General features: G+C 35.8%; 2 protein-coding genes across 3 annotated transcripts in view; one reads left to right on the top strand and one right to left on the bottom strand.

Annotated features, from left to right (window-relative positions):
* Window positions 1–4,817, top strand: part of LOC137391497 (uncharacterized) — a 28,421-nt gene extending 23,604 nt beyond the window's left edge. For both annotated transcript variants that reach the window (XM_068077994.1, XM_068077995.1), the window contains 2 exons: window positions 1,312–1,548; window positions 4,224–4,817. In XM_068077994.1, coding sequence (XP_067934095.1) covers window positions 1,312–1,548; window positions 4,224–4,489 — 503 coding nt within the window. In that variant the 3' untranslated portion in view covers window positions 4,490–4,817. The remainder of the gene's footprint in view (window positions 1–1,311; window positions 1,549–4,223) is intronic.
* A 2,448-nt stretch (window positions 4,818–7,265) lies between these two features.
* LOC137390551 (solute carrier organic anion transporter family member 4C1-like) overlaps window positions 7,266–24,822 on the bottom strand; it is a 28,429-nt gene continuing 10,872 nt past the window's right edge. The window contains exons 5-13 of the mRNA XM_068076879.1: window positions 24,331–24,507; window positions 21,779–21,878; window positions 20,085–20,203; window positions 18,517–18,777; window positions 18,159–18,351; window positions 17,318–17,474; window positions 12,265–12,428; window positions 10,837–10,901; window positions 7,266–8,600 (exon numbers count right to left, since the gene is read on the bottom strand). Coding sequence (XP_067932980.1) covers window positions 8,305–8,600; window positions 10,837–10,901; window positions 12,265–12,428; window positions 17,318–17,474; window positions 18,159–18,351; window positions 18,517–18,777; window positions 20,085–20,203; window positions 21,779–21,878; window positions 24,331–24,507 — 1,532 coding nt within the window. The 3' untranslated portion in view covers window positions 7,266–8,304. The remainder of the gene's footprint in view (window positions 8,601–10,836; window positions 10,902–12,264; window positions 12,429–17,317; window positions 17,475–18,158; window positions 18,352–18,516; window positions 18,778–20,084; window positions 20,204–21,778; window positions 21,879–24,330; window positions 24,508–24,822) is intronic.

Genomic DNA, 24,822 nt, shown 5'->3' on the forward strand with positions numbered 1-24,822 from the left:
TTTCAGAAAAGACTGAGATTATTTTTAAGGCTGAATTTAGATAATAATGGATTTTAAAACACCTATCTTTATTGTTTAAATTGGTCTAAACATACCTTACTTCCGTTCCTGAAAAGCTAGGTTACGTCACGTATTTATGGGCGAAGCTTGTTGTGCCGATCGTGTTGTTTTCGAGACCGATATTAAAATGCTGTAAAAAAGCCTTCATTACTCTGAAAGTTAGTGGACTAATCTTTATTTGGAGTACAAAATCGGAATCAATGTGTCTGATTTACCTAGTACATACAATAAAAGTTGTATGTGACAGTTATGGTTTAAAGTTATTACATATTACTATATTATGAATATTTTTAAAATGCAGAGTATTTAAGGGCAGACAGGCATACCACGAGTAGTACCATGTAATATAATGTAATACATTTTAGTTGAATACATGAACATGTCATATACTACAAATAAACTTAAAGGAAACTAATATTCCGTAGATAAGTAATATCTACTATATGATATAATAATTTAAATCAAAGCGTAGTAATATTACATTATCTAGCAGTGTGTAGCTTATTTTTATAATAATGTTTCAGAATACTTTATAGTTTATTATTGTTTGAGTGTATGAGGTGAAACATTTACTATGTTAATTAACCCTAATTTTGTATTGTTGTAAAAATCACTAATGCTCAAGTAATCTAATGAGGCGTATCATTTCATGTTAGCTAACCGATCACAATAGTTATAGACCTGTTGAAAGTTTTCAAGCAATTTACTAATAAGAGTGTTTCTCCCTCTCTAAATCTATACATTTTATTAGCTCAGGTGTAAGTCTCAAAACTGCAAGAGAGTATGATATACTAGAGATATACTAGAGATATACTAGAGATATACTAAATATATACTAGAGATATACTAGAGATATACTAGAGATATACTAGAGATATACTAGAGATATACTAGAGATATACTAGAGATATACTAGAGATATACTAGAGATATACTAGAGATATACTAGAGATATACTAGAGATATACTAGAGATATACTAGAGATATACTAGAGATATACTAGAGATATACTAGAGATATACTAGAGATATACTAGAGATATACTAGAGATATACTAGAGATTGAGGTTTTAAAACTTTTGTAACTCACTGTATTGACAGACTGAATCAAGGTAGGTCAAGAAGTGCAGAGTTATCCTCTCTCTGGTGTAGTAGCGCATCCTAATTATTATCTATTAAAACGTATCAGAGATGAAAATATTTAATTAATATTATTTACACTTATGCAATAAAGTTCCGATTTCATTGCAGTTAATGTGAATCCGTGTGCCAATGCCTCCATCACATGTTCTGGTCATGGTGACTGCTATGTTCTGCCCGAGAATGATTTCCTCTGCATATGCGAGGCAGGATATAATGGCACTTCCTGTGAGGAAAACATTGATGACTGTGGCAGCGATCCTTGTTTCCATGGTAACTGCACAGATGGGGTCAACAGTTTCACATGTTCCTGCGATACAGGATACGAGGGTGAACAGTGCCAAACAAGTAAGGGTAATATTTTGGTTTTAAAATCAAAAGCTATGGCATTACTTTGCTCTCAATGTAAAATTCGGCTAATATTACGTCAACCAAATTATAGAAATCTCATTTGTTAATTTAAAACAGCATAGGCAGAATTCAATGTAGACCTAAGAAACTAGAAACACTCAACAATGTGAAGTTCATATTTCCACCATAGGCTGACTGGCAAAAATCAGATGTGAATTGTTGAGGCTACAGTAGCTGCACCCCTGCAGCAGCCATTTTGCAAACTTGAGGTAGAAAATTAGTAAGCAAAATGCTGTCCTTGACATTTACGCTTATAATTTTTGTTATATAGCTTGCAAGAAATTACAATATTTTAAAAACGTGCATATTTATGAATATTAAAAACAGACTATATTTCGATAGTATTTTTTATGCTATGGTATGTAAAAGAGTGACCCTGATTTTATTTAAATACAATTATTTTTGCTGGTGTAATTCAGCTTGTATTTTAAAACAGAATTAGTTTACCAATCATGTAAAAGCAGCAAGCAGAGATATCAAACACTCTTATTAAACAATCAATAAGACTTCATGGCTTTGTGGCCTTGGCCATACATGCATCAAATCGTTAACAGTACAATGGTACAGCTTGTTCACAGAATTGTTAGCTTGTCTTTACTAGAGTAAAAACTATGTCTGTCCATATGTCCAAAAAAATGGTTGGAGACTAGAAAAAGTTTGCTTTATACAAGAATTGAACTCATGACTTTCAGGATAGCATACCAACTATCTTACACCTAGGCTAGTCATTCATTATCCAACAAGTCATATAGTTGTACCAATTCTTACATTCTGTGATTTATTGACACGCCTGACGATCTCTCACAGAACATGAGGTTACCAAAGTCCTAGCTCAGAATAACATATGAACAATTGACTGTAGCACTAAAAATTTAGACATGCGTTTAACAACCTCATGTTCATATTCACATAATATAATTTTTATTGAGAAGGACAGGCAAGTTTTATAAGCAGTTGTCTGCACAACACGATGTAAAAAAGTATTGATGGTGTTCAACTAAGGCCTCATTTAGTCCTGACAGACTAGCAGCAGGTCAACTTTGTTACATGAAGTTTATGGTTTCTAGAACCATTTTACAAAAATCCTTTTTGACTTTTTTTTCAGTTTATTATGTCATTCCTTTTTATTGGTTATTTTTATGTTTTTAGATATGCCGTACTAGATGAAGGATTTTTCTCTGCACCATGTTTCTTACATTTTTATCTCATAAATTTAACAAAAACACAGCATGCTAAAAATCAATCAATTTTATCTACATTGTATAAAATATATGACAAATAGAAATAGAGAAAACCTTTCGGTTAGTTTCACTTTAATCAGCCAATCACTGCCTTCAGCACATCCTCATGAATGGCCGGCTACTCCTGAGTGTGTAAACCATCATACACCAGACCTACTTACAAGTGAACCTGTTGTTAAATTGTTTATTGTGATGAAATTTTTAGAAAACAATTGCATTAAAATAACATTGCTATAATTGTTGCAGAAGGTCATTGCTGAGTTGCACTGCAGTACACAGAAAATATTATATAACAATTTTCCTGTTCCGGGAAAGTTGACGTAATAAGGATTTTGCGGTATATGACCAACTAGATGAAAGCTCGGCAATGTGCAAAGAATAAAATGATTACCCGACGAACTTGAGTAACTTACCTGCTAAGCTTGTAACTTAAGCTAGACTAAATCTCCACTATAATAAGAGCTGAGCGTGAAGCCAGCTTAATAATCTTTACATTACCTGTAATGATCAAGCAGGCTAGTTAATAACCAATTGTATTTTCCTAAGCACTTCAAGAGTGAGTATTTTAACCGATGTAACGAATATGTGCACAATTATACTACCTATTAGACACGTAGTCTACTCTACTGGTTTAGCATGCCTGTCTGCAGACCTGCAAGTTTTGACCAGCAGGTTCAAATCGAGTGCGAACTGAATTTTTTTGTTTTTAAAACCTTATTGCTAAAACTGGACATACAAACTACCAACAGACAAATGATACACACTGCCATTTGTATATATAGAAAATTAAATACATGTAAATTGCCTAATTTGTTCCAAGGTCTTTATAAACTCAGCCTTTGGCTCTTCAAAAAGAAAAAAAACTTGACTTTTAAATATAATGACTGTACAGTAACTGTGGTATTAGTGGTTTGTATAGACAACATATCTCTTTTGTCTGATTACTCTCATGTGGTTTAGGGTTCATTTTTATGGTATTTTTATGCTAAGTTAAAGGGAGTCACTCTAATACCTGCACCAATCGACCACCTCTGAGTATTTCTGAATAGTTGTGCGCTTAATTATTGTCTCTGTTTTACCGGCACACCTGACGACTTGGCACAGTACACTAGACTACAAAGGTACTAGTATATATAACAGCGATATTCCTATGCAGCGTTTTCTCTCTCAAGTGCAGCAAAAGAGAAAGCCGTATCTTTTGGCCAACTATGCAACCGTTGGTTATTAAAATTGAATTTGAAAACTCGCATCAACTTTATTCATTACGTTATATGAAATTTTTACATTTGATATGCAAAAAACTTTACATAAATTATTAACACTTCAGATTTACATCAAGGAGGTCTAGTGTATGTTTTTTTATACTTTCAGATATCGATGATTGTATATCAACTCCATGTGGACTAAATGCCACCTGCTATGACTTGCTCAATGACTACGCCTGCTTATGTTCGCCCGGTTTCACGGGTAGTGACTGCCATAATGTGTGCAATGACTCACCTTGCTACAACAACGGTAGCTGTAGCCTGTGTTTAAATGGATACTGTGAGGATACGAAGCTAGCATTTATGTGTGATTGTCCTGATGGAATATATGGTTTACTTTGTACTGATGAGAAATATCCTGGCCTGGGTTAACTACTATCCTGGCCTGGGATTTCTACTATACATCCCTTGTTCTTTAGCACATTCAATTGTATTGCGAGTTGAGTCTTAGTTTTTGTACTCAGTGATGTGGCCAGTACCTAAGCACAGGTGAAAATAAGTCCCTAGCAACTAAATTTATAGGATATAAATATATATGTATGTGTAACTCTTTATTTCCATTAGTAATCGTCTACAAAATAATGTTTTTGTTTACATGTCAAAACAAAAATGAGAAGACAGAAATCAAATATTTTATTATATGACTTATATGATATACTTAAATTTAGTCTGTACTACATATATACATTAATATATAATAAAGATAATATAATCAGTATATATAATTGATATATATAACTAAAAATTCCACTGTCATACAGCCCACGACCAAAGTGATATTGGAAAAAAGAAAGGGTACTGATGGTTGAGAAATGCAATATTAGCAGTCAAATGGCACTGCAGTGCAATAGGATAACTGCAATGGTAGCTGTAATGTACTGAGTGTTATTAATGTATGTACAACAAACAGCAACAATGAAAGGAAAAGATTATATGTTTATATCTCTCCCCTGCATTAGAAGAAATGCAATATTAGAAGTAAAATGGCAAGCTGCTGTGTAATATACACAATTTGAAAGTTGGTTGCATTGAATGTAGAATGGTTTTGATAGCGATCTGTAACAAAAAGCGAGCATAAGCATTCACGCATCTGAAAGTTTTCTGTAAACTAGAGCAAAATAAAAAAATGTTCTCGTCATAAAGGGGCATTGTAGTTCGGCCCTAGCTTGTACATAAGATGTAAAGAATTTTGGCTAACGTTCTAAATCATTTAATGAAACCTTTGGTAATTGGGCAAAAAAAGCATAGGCTGATAAACTGTGTACCACAATTTTGTACTTGTAAATCGTCTACGCCTCAAACGGTCTACGTTTATTACAGAAACCTTTGGATAAAAAAATTCGAATGATTATTCTTATAATTAAATCTTATAATAATTTTCTAAAATCGAATAACTATTTTTATAATTAAATACTTTTGCAAGATATTAAAAATGGAAATATATTAGAAACCTTTGGCAATTGGACAATGCCATAGACTGGTAAAATGTGCATGTTTTTCTCATGAAATGCCCACGACTTAATAGTTCTACTCTCAGTCGCACGGCTTTATCGGCATTTTGTTGGCCGGTCTTAATTTTGAATAAAAAAAGCCTGTCAGGTTTTAATAGCAATTTTAGGCCAAATTAATCTGTCTAGTCATGTATTATCTAATAAGATGGGTAAGGTTTAGGATATTGTCTACAAATAATAAAGACTTAGTAACATATTTAAATAGGTTTATATGTGTTTTTTATCGTTATTAAACTTAAACGACTCCATTGAAAAATGGTTAAAGGTTGACTTGCAACAAAATTCACATTGCCGTTATTTAATATGAAAAGATTCACCATGTCTTACTCTGTTGTGTTGTAGGTGCAAAATATGTGGAAAGGTGATTACAAGCTCATAAAAGCTCAAAAACGAACAGAAAATCGCAGCCACACGAGATCGCCGTAGTGTTAATTCCCTTTCCAAACGGCTCAAATGTGATGTAGTTGTGAGAGATGGTTTCTGTTTACACTTTCATGCAACCTTATTCGTCGAAATATTTTCACAAATATACTTCACACATTCAATAAAACTATGTCTATTGTTCTTACGCGTCTGTTTTATCGCCATTGTAATGCTGTCACTTTTAGCACTGATATCTTATAACTTACCGTAAAAATTTGTTTTTTTTTTTAGCCTTAGCTTGAAGGAGTACATATCATTGTCTGATAATCATGACGAGCCTGTTGGTCACTTGCAATAATCGAAAAGTGCTGCAGAAATTATTTGCGAAGTATTGAATCACATGATCAGATCACAACTTGCCGATTAGACCAAACCGAAACAAAACTGTAAAGTAGCGAGCATCTATAGTTAGTATGGGGTCTTCGGTAAAACCCGAAGTGTTTGTCATAAACTAGTACTACGATAAGTTTTATATTGAGCTTTGTATTGGCCTTTCAATTCACGTGAGAACATACGGGACAAGGCGTTGAAGACGATAACCAAATTTCGTGGTTGCGTCATCGAAATAAAGAGATTCCAATCTACAGCGGCTTTTCGTTTTTTGAGCTTTTAAGAGCTTGTAATCACATTTCCACATATTTGGCACTTACAACACAACAGAGTAAGACATGGTGAATCTTTTGATACCAAATAACTGTAATGTGAATTTTGTTGCAAGTCAACCTTTAATTTTGTTGATAAGATTTTGGTACAAGGGTTTGCGACGATGTTTATGAATAATTTTCGTGAGTTGTGTGCACATATGCATATATCATAAAGCTCCCAAACAACCGCTTCGCTTGCGTTTGGTCGTGAGGTAAAATATGTAATGTCACCGCTAATTAGTTCATGAGATTGTTGGTAATTTGAACCAATAAAAATCTCAGGTACCATTGTGGCTACGCATGGGTATTAAAGATATAAAATATTTATTCTTCCTTTTGGAGGTGCTAGATAGAAAAGTATCTACCCTAGATGGTTCGTTCTTAGATGGTTTAGCAGAACTACATGTATGTTTGGTAGGTACAGTGAGGGAACCATGGCAACCAAAATTTAAACTTTTTGATGGCTTCCTCTCTTTCTCTACATTTATGTTTTTGTTTTTGCTGCTAGTAGATCGACAAGTTCTATAGTTCATGTATTTTTCTGTATTTAAGTATTGTGAAGGTTTGACAATGTTTAAAAGTAAAATTATATAAGAATTTTGTGTTAAATTTGGCAATAATTTATTATTAGAAAAGTTTGAGCAGTTGCAGAAACCTCTACTAAAACATGAAAAAGGAAGCAATACATAACATTATCCTCATAATATGTAAAAATCCTGTAAAAGTCTGGGTGAAATATAATATAAATTATGATATAGCATAAATTTTATGTTTTTCTAGTATAACGATAAACAGGCAGGTAAATTATGCATTACTCAATGTAATGCTCACACGGGTTGCTAAAATAACGTGGGAGTTGTCTTCTCAGTGGAAATTAAAAGAAGAGGAATATACAGATGAACAAGCAACTTTTTACATATGATTTTTTGTTCATTAAATTTGCTTTTTTACCTCAAAAGTAGTTAAATATAAAGTTATGAAATGTTAAAAAAAGGAGTTGTGCTAGCTGAACACTTAGCGATGACAAATGAATTATTCTGTATGTGCATTTAATACAGACAAGAGAGTTATTTTATCTTTGCATTCAGCATTAACAAGATAGTCATTCTATCTGTACATTTAGTGTGAACAAACATATTATTTAATCCATGTATTTAACACAGACAAGGAAGTTCTTCTATCTTCACATTTAGCTCTGACAAGGGAGCTGTGCTAATTGTGCACTTACACTGACAAGGGAGTTGTGCTATCTGTTGATTTAGTGCAGACAAGGATTTTGTGCTATTCATGCACTTACACTGACAAGGGAGTTGTGCTGTTTAATTAGTGCAGACAAGGGAGCTGTGCTATTTGTGCACTTATACTGACAAGGGAGTTGTGCTATCTGTTTAATTAGCGCAGACGAGCGAGTTGTGCTATAAGTGTATGTAGTGCAGACAAGCGAGTTGTGCTCTCAGTGTATTCAGTGCAGACAAAGGAGTTGTGTTATCTGTGCACTTACCCGACAAGGGTTTTGTGCTATCTGTGTATTGAGTGCAGAGAAGGGAGTTGTGCTTTCTGTGCATTTAATGCATCTAAGGGAGTTTTATATTTTGCTCTGACAAGGGAGTTATTCTTCATTATATTTGAAGGATCCATCAGGTGAGTCAGCACCAAGGAATGATTCTTTCTCACCAGCTTTTTCTCCTTCATGAACTTCCGTTGTAGGAGGTTTATAGACTGCGATAGCCAGTGACCCAAAGGTCAAGGAAAGAACTTTAATGGCTAAACTAAAGCCAAGCACCCCAAGAGCCAGTTTCTTATGGTCGTACACCCAGCAAGAGCCTTTTGTTCCATCTGTATCTTGCCAAATAATGCAGCTTGTATCCATAACCACTCCCAAAAGCAAAGGCCCTGGTACACTGCCTGCAAGAGATAATGGCACGGTGTCAGAAACAGACATAGAAAGACGCATTCAGGAGCAATCTACTAATGTGCTGCTAGATAAAAAAGACAATGGGATTGAATACAGTTCAGTTGCGTAAAGATGATCTTTACTATAATAAGAACAGTCTCTGTCCGTTCACCTGTCCGAAGCAACACTAAAAGTGATAGGAAAAGATTGCACCATACAGAGATCAAACCCCAACATTCAGTTTTTCAGGCATGCACACTACCAACTGCCCTATCCATCCAACATCCTGTCGTATGAAATAATTGTACAGATACATGTAGGTATTACACATGGCGGATTACTCACGGTAAATGGGACTGCCATTGTACTAACATCAAATAAAGGATACCATTGATCAATGTAATCATAGCTTTAAAATACTTAAAAAGTTAATTTTTTAACTTGTCCATTTTTTACATTTAAGCTGAAACTAAAGGTTGATTCACACTGTATTGCGGTATGCCGGCGCAGTTCTGGCAATTATTAGCCAACTATGTGCAACGCCGAGACAGCACAGATATGTCAGTAAGCATTGCAGCTGTCAAATATTCCGGATATTTTGCCATGCATCGATGACAGTCTGTGCAATAAGCACCACTTCAACAATGGTGATTGATCGATGTTTTCCTGCAGAATAGTTGCTCTAGGACTATTATTTCGTTTCCTCAAACGCATTACATAATGAGTACGTTATGACGCAGACTATTTGCCGATGCAAATGAAGACAGATTTTTGATGGTGTGTGTGAACACTGTTACTACGGACAGTCACTGATGCATTATGAGATTAGTGCTGAGATACTGCAGACATAGTATGAATCAGCCTTCAATCTAGGCATCATTCAACATTTTATTAATTCAACAGACAAGTCATAAGATGCTGAGCATAAGTAGGTCGAACTGTCCTATATAGCAGTTATCATGACAAAAATGATGCTGAGCATAAGTAGGTCACACTGTCCTATATAGCAGTTATCATGACAAAAATTATGCTGAGCATAAGTAGGTCGCACTGTCTTATATAGCAGTTATCATGACAAAAATGAAGCTAAGCATAAGTAGGTCGCATTGTCCTATATAGCAGTTATCATGACAAAAATGATGCTGAGCATAAGTAGGTCGCACTGTCCTATATTGCAGTTATCATGACAAAAATGACCTCTAGTCGTATTTGTAAGGAGGCTGAACGTCGAAACTTCTATACTTCTGCTTTTGTAATATTTAGAAATGACTCAATAAAAAAAGATATAAACTATTGAGTACTCATAAGCACCGTTGACTTAAAACTGTTGTTGTAAAATGTCATTATTAGTGATCACACCAAGTACAATCAAGAATGGTGTATGATAAGTAGGCCTATGCGACTAAACAAATCCAGCTTGCAAAGTATTTAAATTTTATCGACTCACCAAGTGATCAATCATGGTGCTACTTTCTATGACAGTTTGATTGACAAAGTCGACACTGACATATCGGTGAAAATACAGCTATAGACTGACATCTCAGCCAGTAAAGATAGAAAGAACTTAGCTTGCTATAAATGAACCAATAGAATTTGAAAGATCGGTCTCATTAAAAAACTACTAACCATTGAAAAAAATCGGCCCTAACAGATCGACCTGTAGGTATAACTATTTTCAGACACACAAAACTGAGACATCTATTGTTGTTATCGACTTTGAAATACCGTGTGTCCGACCTCTAAAGTTATTGCTTTCTGAACATCAACAATAAAATGAGACATAGATTGTACATGAACAATATTGATTCAATGAAGTTTCTTAAGCTAACTGTCAGAGATCACGACTTTACACTTATATAAAAGATCGATTTTTCAGATTGATCAAATTTTGGTCATGAACAGTGGCTAATCGACAAGGGTCTCTGAAGATATTAGGTATGACTAAGTAATAATACAGTTCATAGCATGCGCTGGAAACAAATAGCTTGATAAAACTCTAACAATTAATACTGACTCGGAATGACTTGAACCAATTCGCACCAATGTGGACTGCCTCGAATCGACTTGGATCGACTCTGGGTGACACAGACTGACTCCGACTAGCTTAGACCAACTCGGACCAACTTAGGCTGACTCGAACCGACTCTGACCATCTCGACTAAATCAAATCTACTCAAATCAGTATGGTAAGTAAAATTGTGCAGCATTTGTTTACCAACATGTTAAATTTTATAAATTCAAACTTACCTAAAAATTTGACAATAGTAGTCTGTACTGCTACACCATAGGTGCGAAGTTGAGGCGGAGCTACTCTGCATCAAGAAAACAAATATAACTAGTCAGGTGTTTGTGCAGCGGAGAACAAAGTGATTAGTTGAAAAGAAATAAATTATTAACAAGAGCAGAACTTAACAGATATCCTGAGAAGTTTACTATCATATACATGTAAATGTGAAGCAGGCTAAGAATTCAGCTAATATCTCACTCCATTTAGTAGATCTGCTCAGTTATGAAAGACTAAAAACAAATTCCGTAAGTTTGCATTTCACAATCAGTCATGAAACAAAACTGGAGCATTTTCCAGCAATCTGTCAAAAAATACGGTATGTTTAGATAGGAATCAACATGTAACATGGCCTTTTTTCCAAAGCTGCTATATGTATTATATACTTTATATACTATAAGATGTCAATAGTTCACAATTCTCCTCACCATATACCCAAGTTTGGATGTGCAATTCTATTATATCAATAACTTACCAAAATGACACCGGAGTCTGAGAATGTGCTCACAAAAACTCACATTATAAAAATCACTTTCAGCAACACATTCTAAAAGACACTTCTGCAAGCGCCATTAGTGAGAGTTCACCTAAGGAGACCTCCCTGGGAGCAATCTGTTCAGAGAGCTCAATCTAAGGATACCTCCCTAGAAGCAATCTGTTCAGAGAGCTCAATCTAAGGATACCTCTCTAGAAGCAATCTGTTCAGTGAGCTCACTTAAGGAGACCTCACTGAAAGCAACCTGTTCAGAGAGCTCACCTGAAGAGACCTTATCGCTGTAACCTCTCTACACTCATCTAGGCGGGCCTATCTGAAAGCCTTCACATTAACTGCATTGTTAACACACACCCTTGCAATGCCGTTTTATAACAAATTTAACATCTCTAGTACAAATAGTTGTAATAAAAAGTAGTACAAAAGCAATTAACTTTAATCCTCAAGATTTTATGTTTTTGTACACAATCAAAGTTGGCTCAAATTCAAAATCAAAGATTAATCAAATTACTTTTGTATTCAATGCACTTTTCACATAACTAAACTATGGGATTATGTATTAAATATATTAAATATATATAGATTATATATAAATGCATTATATGAACTCTATATATATTTATATATTAAATATATTTATAAAGCATATTAAAGTTGGGGCTGATAAGATTTTTTTTAAACTCGTTGATCGCCTAAAGTTTATTTCTTTACCACTAATGCCGCCTGGCGTAAGCTAGAAAGGAACCAAACCTAAGCAATCAAACTTGTAGAAAATCTTTAAATGTTACAGAGTAAATTCCTAATCAAATTATAAGTAGGTCAGCAGCTTATTAAGAGCTCGCCTGCAGAGACCTGCCTGTCTGGGAACAGGACAGTGTGTAGGTCTAGGCCAACTTACCTCAAAGTAGCCACCCACATTGGTGTGCCTACGAGTGATGTAAAAGTGAGTTGGAGAAACATACAAGGTATGTAAACACTATAGAACAGTGGACAGTCTGTGCTACACTGGCCAACTGTCACTGTACCATTGGATTCAGGAGTACAACTACAGTTGTAGTATATCTAAAATGAAGTAGGATAGGTTCAAAAGGGCAGTTGTAAGAATAAATTAATACTCACATTTATAGACTCATAAATTACACACATTGACCTTTTACATCCTTTTATTTTAGAACTTCTTAATAATTGATTTACTGTATTCATTGTTTCACAAGTATACATACATTACTTATATATACTAGCTATAGAAAATAGTTGTACTTATCTCTGCAGCTGCATATAAATATATATCTATATACATATACTATATATATCTATATACATATATAAATATATATATATACATATACTATATATATATATATATATATATATATATATATATATATATATATATACAGTCAAACATGGATAACTCGAACTTCAAGGGACCGAGCAAAAGTGTTCGAATTATCAGAGCATTCAAGTTATCAGAGCACTGTCACAAGTCCATATATTTACTTATTTATTAGTAGATACATGTACATATACAAACTATAATATAAATCAAAAGCACAAATGGCTTGTTTCAAATTAAATGCTTCTAATGAAAAGTTTAAAACGTTTTCATGAAAAAGTATAGAGATTTTTCTATCACTTGAGATTGGTTTGTTGTTTGAGGTGATGTTATTGCCAGGACGTTTTTCAGATTGACATTGGCAAAACTTGATCGTTGTTGAAATGCTCAAAAGAAAAGACATTTTTTTCTTTTGGGGTTTTACCCACGATCAATTTTGCCGTTTTTTCTTGAAGTTTATGCAGATTACCTTACTTTACCTGGGATTCGTTAAGAGCAACACTCCGAGGCAGTTCAATTAGAAGTTTTACGAGGTTTTACGGTACATTCTATATCACTCACGCTTTTTTAATAGATACTTATTGAATGTACACACGTATTCTGTGTTTAGGTCAAACGATGAATAGTTTTTTGTAGCTCAGACAACGTATACGTTTAATTACAACATTTTTTAAGACGTTTTAAACATTCAACATTCCGACGTTGATTCAACACGGAATCAACGTCGGAAAACTATTCATCACGGGCTAGCCGAGTCACGCACTCAAGGATTTTCGCCACGCACATACAAAACAACATGCGATTTTTGTTTTGTATGTGCGTGGCGAAAATTCTTGCGCGCGTGACCCGGCTAGTCCGTGCTATTCATCGTATCGCAGTATAAATCAAATTTCACCAAACTTTTAGAAAAGTCGTTGACAACAATATTTTGCCGATGGTGGTAATAACGACGCTTATGAATTACGAAAAGATGAAGTTTACCTCTATGGCTTTGAATAAAGTGATTTTCTAAAGCGAAAACAACCGTTTCGGTAGCTGTTGGGCAAAAAAACAGTTCGAATTAACAGTGTTGAGTTCGAGTTATCTATAGCAATTTATCATTACATGGGAACGGACCAAAGGAAATGTTCGAATTAACCATGTGTTCGAGCTATCCGTGGACGAGTTATCCATGTTTGACTGTATATGTATATATATATGTATATATATATATACAGTCAAACATGGATAACTCGTCCACGGATAGCTCGAACACATGGTTAATTCGAACATTTCCTTTGGTCCGTTCCCACGTAATGATAAATTGCTATAGATAACTCGAACTCAACACTGTTAATTCGAACTGTTTTTTTGCCCAACAGCTACCGAAACGGTTGTTTTCGCTTTAGAAAATCACTTTATTCAAAGCCATAGAGGTAAACTTCATCTTTTCGTAATTCATAAGCGTCGTTATTACCACCATCGGCAAAATATTGTTGTCAACGACTTTTCTACAAGTTTGGTGAAATTTGATTTATACTGCGATACGATGAATAGCACGGGCTAGCCGGGTCACGCGCGCAAGAATTTTCGCCACGCACATACAAAACAAAAATCGCATGTTGTTTTGTATGTGCGTGGCGAAAATCCTTGAGTGCGTGACTCGGCTAGCCCGTGATGAATAGTTTTCCGACGTTGATTCCGTGTTGAATCAACGTCGGAATGTTGAATGTTTAAAACGTCTTAAAAAATGTTGTAATTAAACGTATACGTTGTCTGAGCTACAAAAAACTATTCATCGTTTGACCTAAACACAGAATACGTGTGTACATTCAATAAGTATCTATTAAAAAAGCGTGAGTGATATAGAATGTACCGTAAAACCTCGTAAAACTTCTAATTGAACTGCCTCGGAGTGTTGCTCTTAACGAATCCCAGGTAAAGTAAGGTAATCTGCATAAACTTCAAGAAAAAACGGCAAAATTGATCGTGGGTAAAACCCCAAAAGAAAAAAATGTCTTTTCTTTTGAGCATTTCAACAACGATCAAGTTTTGCCAATGTCAATCTGAAAAACGTCCTGGCAATAACATCACCTCAAACAACAAACCAATCTCAAGTGATAGAAAAATCTCTATACTTTTTCATGAAAACGTTTTAAACTTTACATTAGAAACATTTAATTTGAAACAAGCCATTTGTGCTTTTGATTTATATTATAGTTTGTATATGTACATGTATCTACTAATAAATAAGTAAATATATGGACTTGTGACAGTGCTCTGATAACTTGAATGCTCTGATAATTCGAACACTTTTGCTCGGTCCCTTGAAGTTCGAGTTATTCATGTTTGACTGTATATATACATATAGAACTACTTGGGGATTATGCAAAGCAACATCAACCACGAAGCCGAGGTACGTCACAAAGCCATTACCGAATACAAGAAACGCCTTCGGCAGGTCTTACGGAGCCAGCTCAATGCCAAGAACCAAGTCATGGCAATAAATACCTACGCACTGCCAGTAATAAGATATCCAGCAGGAATAATAAAGTCGACTGAGGAAGCCATCAAAGAAACAGATATAGCAACTCGTAAACTGCTGACCATGCATGGAGCACTTCACCCAAAATCTGATACTACTAGATTGTATCTTGATAGGAAAGATGGCGGTAGGGGACTCAAAAGTGTACTGCAGACAGTGAAAGAGGAGGAGCAAAGCATCAAAGCATATGCAGCCTCCATGGCCATCTCAGATAAGTTGCTAGCTGAATTTCAATCGGCTGCTCTTACAACGGACCTACGCCCTGATGATGAGGAAATTGACTGGCACACGAAACCTCTTCATGGTGCTTACCACCAACAAATATCTAAGGTTGGCGATCTCCACCAGACATATATGTGGCTGAACAAAGGAAACCTAACGGCCAATACAGAGTCGCTAATCATGGCAGCCCAGGAGCAAGGGCTCCCAACAAGGCAACTCCAAACGAAAATCTATCTCACTAGAGACGATCCTAGATGCAGACTGTGCAAAGATGCACCTGAGACCATCCAACACATCATCAGTGGATGCAAGCAGCTAGCAGAGAACGCATACACTGAGCGGCATAATCATGTCGCAGGTGTTGTGTATAGAAGTCTATGTGATGAGTATGGCCTTAATAAACCACAACACTGGTGGGAAGCTCCTGGTAAGGTCAATGAAAATGACCAGGCTAAGATCCTCTGGGACTTCTACATCCGGACTGACAAGCATGTCCTAGCAAACCAACCAGATATAGTGGTGGTAGACAAGGAGAACAAGAGGGCTACTATAATAGATATAGCAGTACCCAATGACTACTATATAGCCAGCAAAGAAAAAGAAAAGGTAGAGAAATATCTCCCTCTTGGAGAAGAAATTGAAAAATGCTGGAATGTAAGAACAACTGTAATCCCAGTAGTCATTTGGGCACTGGGTGCAATAACACCGGCGCATAAAATGTGGCTTGCCCAAATACCAACAGCAATCAACTCAGGTGAGTTGCAGAAAAGTGCGCTATTGGAAACAGCTAAGATCTTGAGGCGAGTGCTCAAACTCCCAGGTCTCTGGTAGGAGACCCGAGTTAGAGCAGAATTTACCACCCATACGGGTATCCGGGGTGATGGTATTGTTTGGCGTTTCCAAACAATATGGTACGTATTTGTTTGGCATTTTCTACAATATGGTACAACCCCCATACAACAAAGCTGTTAACACCAAGATCAGTAAACAATTTTTTCAGATCCTGGAGAGTGAATTTCCACCAGAACACAAATTACACAAAATCTTCAACAAAAACTCCGTAAAACTAAGTTATAGCTGTACTTCAAACATCAACCACATAATTAGTGGGCACAATAAACAAGCACTATCGCAACCAACCAACATCAACAGGAAATGTAACTGCAAAAATTGGGAAAATTGCCCTCTAAATGGATAATGCCCTTCAAACTGCATAGTATATCAGGCAACTGTAGAGTCTGAAGAACGCGATGGGCAAGAGACACAAACGTATGTAGGCCTCACTGAAACAACTTTTAAAACAAGACTAGCCGACCACAAAACATCTTTTAAATATCCTACTAAAAGGCTACAAACAGAATTGAGTAAATACATATGGGACTTAAAAGACAAAAACATTCGCTATAATATAACCTGGAAGATCATCAAAAGAGCGCGGTCTTACAACACATCAACAAAATCTTGCCAGTTATGTCTATGGGAAAAGTACTTCATTATATTCGAACCGAAGTTAGCCTGTCTTAACACTAGAAGTGAGCTGATATCCACATGCCGGCATGCCAGAAAACACCCAATTAGCTCAATAACATAATTTGACTACATAATTTGCTGTATACTATAATATATATATCACACAGTAGTATTAAGCCCTCAGCTTTATAAAGTAATTTCATAACTTGTACATTATACATTTTAGTCATTCTACCTGAAGATTGCAACGCGATTGCATGAAACTAATAGTAGTAATGATTTTAACCTGTAGTTTTTAATAAACTTCATATATATATAGATATATATATATATATAATATATATAGATATATATAATTTTGGCAAATGCCAAAAACAACATATATTTAGTCTCTCTGACCTTGGTACCATTTAACAATGATCTTTCGCTGCAACCCGCGTGACATGGTGAGAAGTACTGGACATTGTTGGAACAGACTGGCTCATATAGAGCCTTGCTACATCCGCCTTCTTTGTTGCAAGCAGAATTAAGATCTGGCATGGTAATTTCTTCGATACTACAAAAATTGTAGTTTTTTTATGAGTTAAGACAAAAATCACATGAAATATGTGACAGCCTTAATCTAAAAAGCTCAAATGATCCAGGAATCCAAAAACATCCGTTATTCATAAGGAAAAGTTTAGATATAAAGCGCATAATTCAGGTGTAAAAAATTATCTCTCTATATGTATGGATAGAACATGTGCAATGGAGTAAAGTTAAAATTAAACTTATAAAAGTAGCATAATAATAATATGTGTTGCAAAGTAGAACTAAAGAAAAGTTTCAGATAGTAAAGAACTAAAAAGAATAAATGAAACTCTTTACTATAATAAGAGCCACGTCTGTCTGTTCAAAGTAACAGTATGAGGCTGAGATAAAAATGCTCTGTATGGCATTTGAACCTGTAACATTTGGCCTGGCAGCCTAATACTCCTGTGTTAATCATTTGTTTCCAGCATATCAGAATGTTTGTGCGCATACTTACTCTCTGCGCTTTATCGGCACACCTGATGGCCTCTCAGTGTACAGATACTGCTAACTAAAGCTACTAGAACAGATATTAGGCAAACAGTATAAAAAGTAGAACATAAACTGAGCAGATAAAAACAAAAAAGGAAAGACAAGCAAAATATGTGTCTAGCGCATGAGGTAGAAAGAAAGAGAAGGTAATTCCTAAGTGCAATCAAATCTTGCTCACCCAGAGTAACCTGCAGTTACACCGGCAAATTTCACAGCCGGGCATTTTGCTAAATAAAAAGGTGCAAGACACAGAGCTCCAAATGTGGCACATAGAGCAAACTTCAACATTTGTGGAACTGTTAGCTTAAACCTTTTCACTACGATTCCTCCGACAAGTTGGCCACAGACTGCCGCTGGTATGGCAATACAACCTACAATATCGATTAGAAATGTAAGAACCTAGGCAAAGATTTGTTCTAATAAGGATTTGCAATGGAATATTTAAATGTTGAAGGTTGCTCACACCTGCTGGCTGATTTCTAAGACTGACTTACATGTACGATGGAGCATTAGTTGGCAATAGAAAGAGGTCTCACCTGATATGACACCAGCCAAGCTCGGCGTGATGCCGTACTGTACGACCATGATCTTGGAGAAAAATGTTGCGAGAGCTACAAGCCCTGCAAACTCAACAATGTCAATAAAGGTGACAAGCATATAAACAGGGTTGGTTAGCAAGTACCCTGTAGCTTTGGGCAGATCTTTCCATCGCATGCTAAAACCTGGTTTGCTAACTTTCTCTACAACTCCATTGTTATGAACTTCAGAGACCTTGGCAGCTCGAATCGCTGCCGTATCTAAAAGCACATTTTACAGCCTCCGTTAGCAATATTAAAAAACTATCACATGTTATTTGTTAGCTTTCTGCTCATTTGGATCAAGTGGGAAAGTATCAACAAAGTTTTCCTTTCAAATTTGTTTTATGATTCATAAAAAAATTGCTCCAAATAAAATGGTCAATAGTGGAACAAGGGTTAGAGAAAGAAGACTTTGTAAAAACAAACTGTTGGACTAAAATAGTAAAATCACAGACTAAATTTTTAGTAAAACGCCAAACTGGTGCTTCACCAATGTGTGGTAGGCAAATGAAAAATTTACTTTGTCTTGGTCCAACAAATTCGCCGGGCTGATATAGCCTTAATAAAGTAATCTGGAGCAGTGTATAGTCTCCATGGCATAAGTTACAACAAATTTTTATGATGAAACTAAGGAAGTTTGACAACTGTAATTCGCATAACATTCATGTTTGAAAATTGAATATCTGAAAACAATGCAAAATGGACTCATTACAAAGAAAGCAAAATATGCAAATGGGTAATAGAAATATAATAACAGTGTGTTTGGTACTGAAAGGGCTTGTTGAAGATTTTTCAGTAAATCTATAAGATATTCTGAAAGCACCAGTAGTAACCCCCTTTGTTCTCAGAAAATAGGCCGAATGAAAATATTCAGATAAAGCCCAAAAAAATTATAATCATTTTTACTATAATGAGAGCCATGTTTGCACATTTGTCTAAAACCATGTTTAAATGTTGAAAAAAGATATCAATGCACAGAAATAAAACCCAGACATTCGGCTAAACAGTTTGGTACACTACCATTCATACCACTCAATCGCCTTGCTGCCCTAGAGAATATTTGTGAAAACATTTATTACCTCTGACCATCTCTCACGATGCACCGTACTGACAGCGTACTAGTTTAATGCTTGGTTCAGACCAGTGTCACATGTATGGCATTCAAGGTGCTGCGGCCTTGCACTACCGCGCAGGACAATGCTCTTGCGGAGTGCGCGCAGGAGTTAGTTGAGTCATTTTGAGATTTCATAGCTATCACTGTTCACATCAATCGCACATCTGCATAAGCTAGTATAGCAGGTCGCAGCACCTTGCACGTCATTGGTATAACCAGGTATAACTAAAAGCAATAGGTTTTGCAAACGAGGACCAGTTTTATTAAACGAAGCGTCTGGTTTAAAAGGAGGTAAACCAACTTCCTGTGCTTTGGCTTGTTAGAGATTGGCTGTACATTTTATTATTCATAAAAATGATGATGCCCTAGTCGTAAAAAAATCCGAAAGCAACCAAACTATAAAATGACTTACCTCGAAACTCTTTAGGAAACAAAAGGAGAACCATGGCCAAAATGATTGAGAGAACCATGGCTATAATGAAGCCAATCCACCAGGCACCAACCCATGCAGGATCCTCAGCCGTGAGTCCCCTAGAACAGCAATAAGCAGAATTGTACATGACATTCTAATAATTCAAGGACCATTCCAGAAACAGGTGCATTATTGAAAGCTTGCAGTGTACCATCATCTTATTGGTTAGCGACCTTAATGAAAATATTAAAAAGTGTTTTATAAGCTGTTTGAATTTTCCTTGCAACGATCTTTGCCTTTTTAGGCTGTGCTGTTTTACAAGTTTGTATGTGGCCTAGACTGAGGTGTGGTAGTACAAAGCTTGTGTGTGGCCTAGAATGAGTTGTAGTAGTACAAGCTTGTATGTGGCCTAGAATGAGTTGTGGTAGTACAAAGCTTGTGTGTGACCTAGAATGAGTTGTGGTAGTACAAAGCTTGTGTGTGACCTAGAATGAGTTGTGGTAGTACAAAGCTTGTGCGTGGTCTAGACTGAGGTGTGGTAGTACAAAGCTTGTGTGTGGCCTAGAATGAGGTGTGGTAGTACAAAGCTTGTGTGTGGCCAAGAATGAGTTGTGGTAGTACAAGCTTGTATGTGGCCTAGAATGAGGTGTGATAGTACAACGCTTGTGTGTAGCCTAGACTGAGGTATGGTACATGTACATATAGTGTAGGTATTATTTGAAACATGAGCTATAATACAACCATAAGTGCATTCCAGAATCTTCAACAAAATCTGTCGCATCTGAGTCAGTGAATATCCTCTTGTTGTTAGATTGAAGTGACTCAGATTAAAATTATGCGTGAGATGGCAGAGATGGTCTGATTCGCTTTAGGCTTGAACATGCAGTAGCGAACAAGGGAATATCAATTTACCAACAACACATGCCAGCATTTCTTTTAAGATTCTGGAGTTGAAATGAGTAAATAAACATCATTTGTCTGTAGATGGTTCTTTGATATGAAAAGTATTAATGGTTGCTCGGAAGAGGTACAATAAAGTAGAATGTGTCATAACTGTCGTATATCAGAGAATAGGTGTACAGATCTTTCTAACATATCTCATAAACCCTACATTGGCAACTTTGTGAGCTTGCGACTTGAAATTTTTTGCAGTTTACTTCTTATACGGGTTAGAATGCCAGGGGTAATTAGCAGGGTCATGACCATTATGGAAAAATCATAACTGCGCATTGATAAGTACTGAGTGATACCCAGATCTGAAATGCATTACGGTTGCAGTAACATTTTGCATGAATATCCTTTCTGTATGTAGATGCATTAACAGTGCAGCAGCAGTAGTCAGCATGGCACAGCCGCGCAGTAGGCAGATGAATTGCATTGCGTGCGTTTATTATTATTCACTACGCAGTGTACAAGCAGTACAATTATTTCCTACAATGAAGTAAGCTTTATTGGTGCAGTGGAGGTATGCTGTAAACAATGGCTATAAAATTTTGTACAGTTCACTTCTTGTAGAGGTTAGAAAGCCAGGGTAGTGACTAATAATAACACTCTCTGTCATTTATACAAGCCAGTTACCGTTGCTACTGTTACCATTGCTATGGTTAAACGAGAGAAGGCAAAACTGTTAATCACATTTAGGGGAGACAAAGAGCTTCTGCAAGAATAATATTATAAATACAATATTCACTCACAAAGGAGGCTTTTTCGGGGAGTCAACATAGATGTTTAGTAAAGGGCTTCCGGCAAGGAACCCAAGGGCTGGTCCAAGAATGGCTCCGCTTGTGAATATGCCTGTAAAACAATCATGGTTCAATCACATACATTGAGAAGTGTACAGCACACGACAACAAGTTTACATGATATAATGCTGCTAAGGAGTGGACACCGTACATCATATGACAGCAAGTGTACGTATTAGGATGATGCTAAGAAGTGTACAGCATATGACAACAAGTGTACATAATATAATGCTGCTAAAGAGTATACAGCATATGACAAGTGTAAATAATATACTACTGCTAAGGAGCATACAGCGTATGACAACAAGTGTACATAATATACTACTGCTGAGGAGCATACAGCATATGACAACAAGTGTACATAATATACTACTGCTGAGGAGCATGCGGCATATGACAACAAGTGTACATAATATACTACCGCTAAGGAGTATACAGCATATGACAACAAGTGTGCATAATATACTACTGCTAAGGAGCGTACAGCATTTGACAACAGGTGTACATACTATAATACTGCTAAAGAGCATACAGCATATGACAACAAGTATACATATCAGAATGCAACTACGTGTGTGTATACCTTTTTATTGGCATTGGCAATCATCATCAAATTTATGTATTTTGTTACATGCCAAAACAAAGGGAAAGAAATAAAAAGACAGAAATTAAGAATTATTGAGTGAGTTGCGCAAATGTGTTTCACAAGTTGGTAATCTAATATTATTGCGGAGTCAGCAGTGTAAATTGTAGGTTGTAGTAGCAGAAGGGTCATAAACTGCAACATACGATGGTGGATGTAGTATGTCATAGCAGACTACCGAGAGCGGACAGCAGACAAACATTTAATATCACAACTAGTTGAAGTCGCCTGAACCTGAAACAAATGTGACATACATGTAGTTACTAGCATTCAGCAAATGCTTCTATAAAATGATTCCATTTAAATACCGAGAATGAATTTTTAAAGGTAAAGGCACATCAAGTCAAGCTAGCAAAATAGATGTACATGTAGTTGTATCTTCTGCAAAAACTAGTCAAATCTCCGGCATTGAACGGGTATCAGAAAACAGCTTATAAACAATAGCGGGTGATGTACATGTAGTTGTCATTGGCTAATTTGAGTAAGCAAGTATCCGTATTGCTAAACCTTTATTAAGAGCCGCGAGAGCGAGCTTTAGAGACGTTGCGTGTAACACAGAATCACTAAGCCTATTTTAAACCAGATAATGACCATCTGCCTAATGAATTTGTTGTATCCTGTGTAGCTTAATAGGTTAGTCTGTCGCATTGTGAACTGGATGCTCTGAAATGAAATCCTTTGCGATACGGATTTTTCATTGCTAGCTTTAATTGTTATAACTGGACACACAGGTGTACGAAAACAAACGCTGAGATTTATATATAGATTTACCATTGTTACATGACATCTTAACAGCCTTGCAGATTGATACCTTCAACAAAAAATGTTTACTGTTGAAAATCTGTTTTGGAATAACCTTGTTGTGTACTCGCTATTTGAAATGGGAAAATCAAGAGTTGCTTGGTCAAGGAAAGAAAGTTGTTCATAGAATGGTTTAAGTTATAAGGCAGTTTGTTGTTGATCTCAAGTATTTTTAATTCCTAAAAATAATTCCAAACTACATTCAAATTCATGGCGCTATGTTGCTGTGACCAGGCTAAAAAGGATCAGCCTGCAGCACCACATAGTAACAGTACTAATAACCCACCAGTCTTCTGACTTGGTAACTCTTTTCTTACATAATCGTTAGCTAGTGACGTAATTAATTTTTGGAAACTGCTATTTTGAACATGGGCTGACATTTTTTACCATAACTTAAAAAGTATTGATTTAATTGCCACGAAATAAAAGTAAGAAAGATCAGTAATTTTTTCTTTAAAAGATAAACTAGTTTTAACAAGTGTAAATAGTGGTAATAAAATTTTTAATTTTTTTCAAAATTTGAGATTATAAATATTTTTTTACTAATAAATTAAAACTCCACGAAATAAAATTATTGCAGCATGTTTTGCTTAAAGTTCAGACACACTTTCTTTACAATCGGAATCCATCTTGAAGATATATGTAATGAACCAAACAGCTATATTGTCCTTATTTCCAGTTTTGAAATGAGCGTAATAATTGGTCAGATAAAATGCAGCTTTGTTTATTTTTGGTAAAAAAATTATAGATCTACATGTACTCCTAGTACAAGTAAAAAAGTACCACCTTTTCCTAACGACCTACTGAGCTGCTTCTAGAGTGGCGTCCTGTAAGGAATAAACGATGCCCCATGTCACTAAAGCGGCGTACCCTTAAAGCGGAAGAGTCAACATAACGCTACCAGCACAATGGATGTAAGATTTTCTCAATTACTGGCAAAGCCAGGGATCTGTTAGCTGAGGCTTCAGAACTTTCTTTGTACCAATAGTAATTATTTGTAATCTAATTAATAACGACCTAACACTAACAATGACCTTGACAATGAATTTTAAAAAGTTACCAATATAAAGGGCAGAAGAGGATGCTGATGAGGAAGTCTCCACTAGGCTCACACCGAGTGTTGACAAACATATTGCTGCATAGCCATTGAGTATCTGGCCAGTTATGAGGAAATATATGTAGTCTTTCAAGTTGCCTCCTCCTTGCTCGGTCTCTTTTGTTACATTAAATTCATTATCTGTAAACAAGAAAGTAAAATAAACAGATGTTATAGGTTTGTTAGAGCTGCTTTATGCTACAGCTAGATGTCATGATTTATCTATATAGATATTTCTCCAAGTTGGTCGTATGTCGTCTGTAGGTGCGTCCAGCTATAGCTATAGCGCAAGCTGATTATTTTACCGATGCGGTCACATGTTACGATGCCCCTGTTAAGAAATATTTTTCATAAGGTTCGATTACCATATCTGGGGTCAAGGCTAATTCTTTTCATGTGGACAATTATATTGGCTCCGTATCTATTACCGTATTTATTGGTAAAAGATCTGTTATC

This window comes from Watersipora subatra, chromosome 3 (genome assembly GCF_963576615.1).
Source record: "Watersipora subatra chromosome 3, tzWatSuba1.1, whole genome shotgun sequence".
Lineage (NCBI taxonomy): Eukaryota > Metazoa > Bryozoa > Gymnolaemata > Cheilostomatida > Watersiporidae > Watersipora > Watersipora subatra.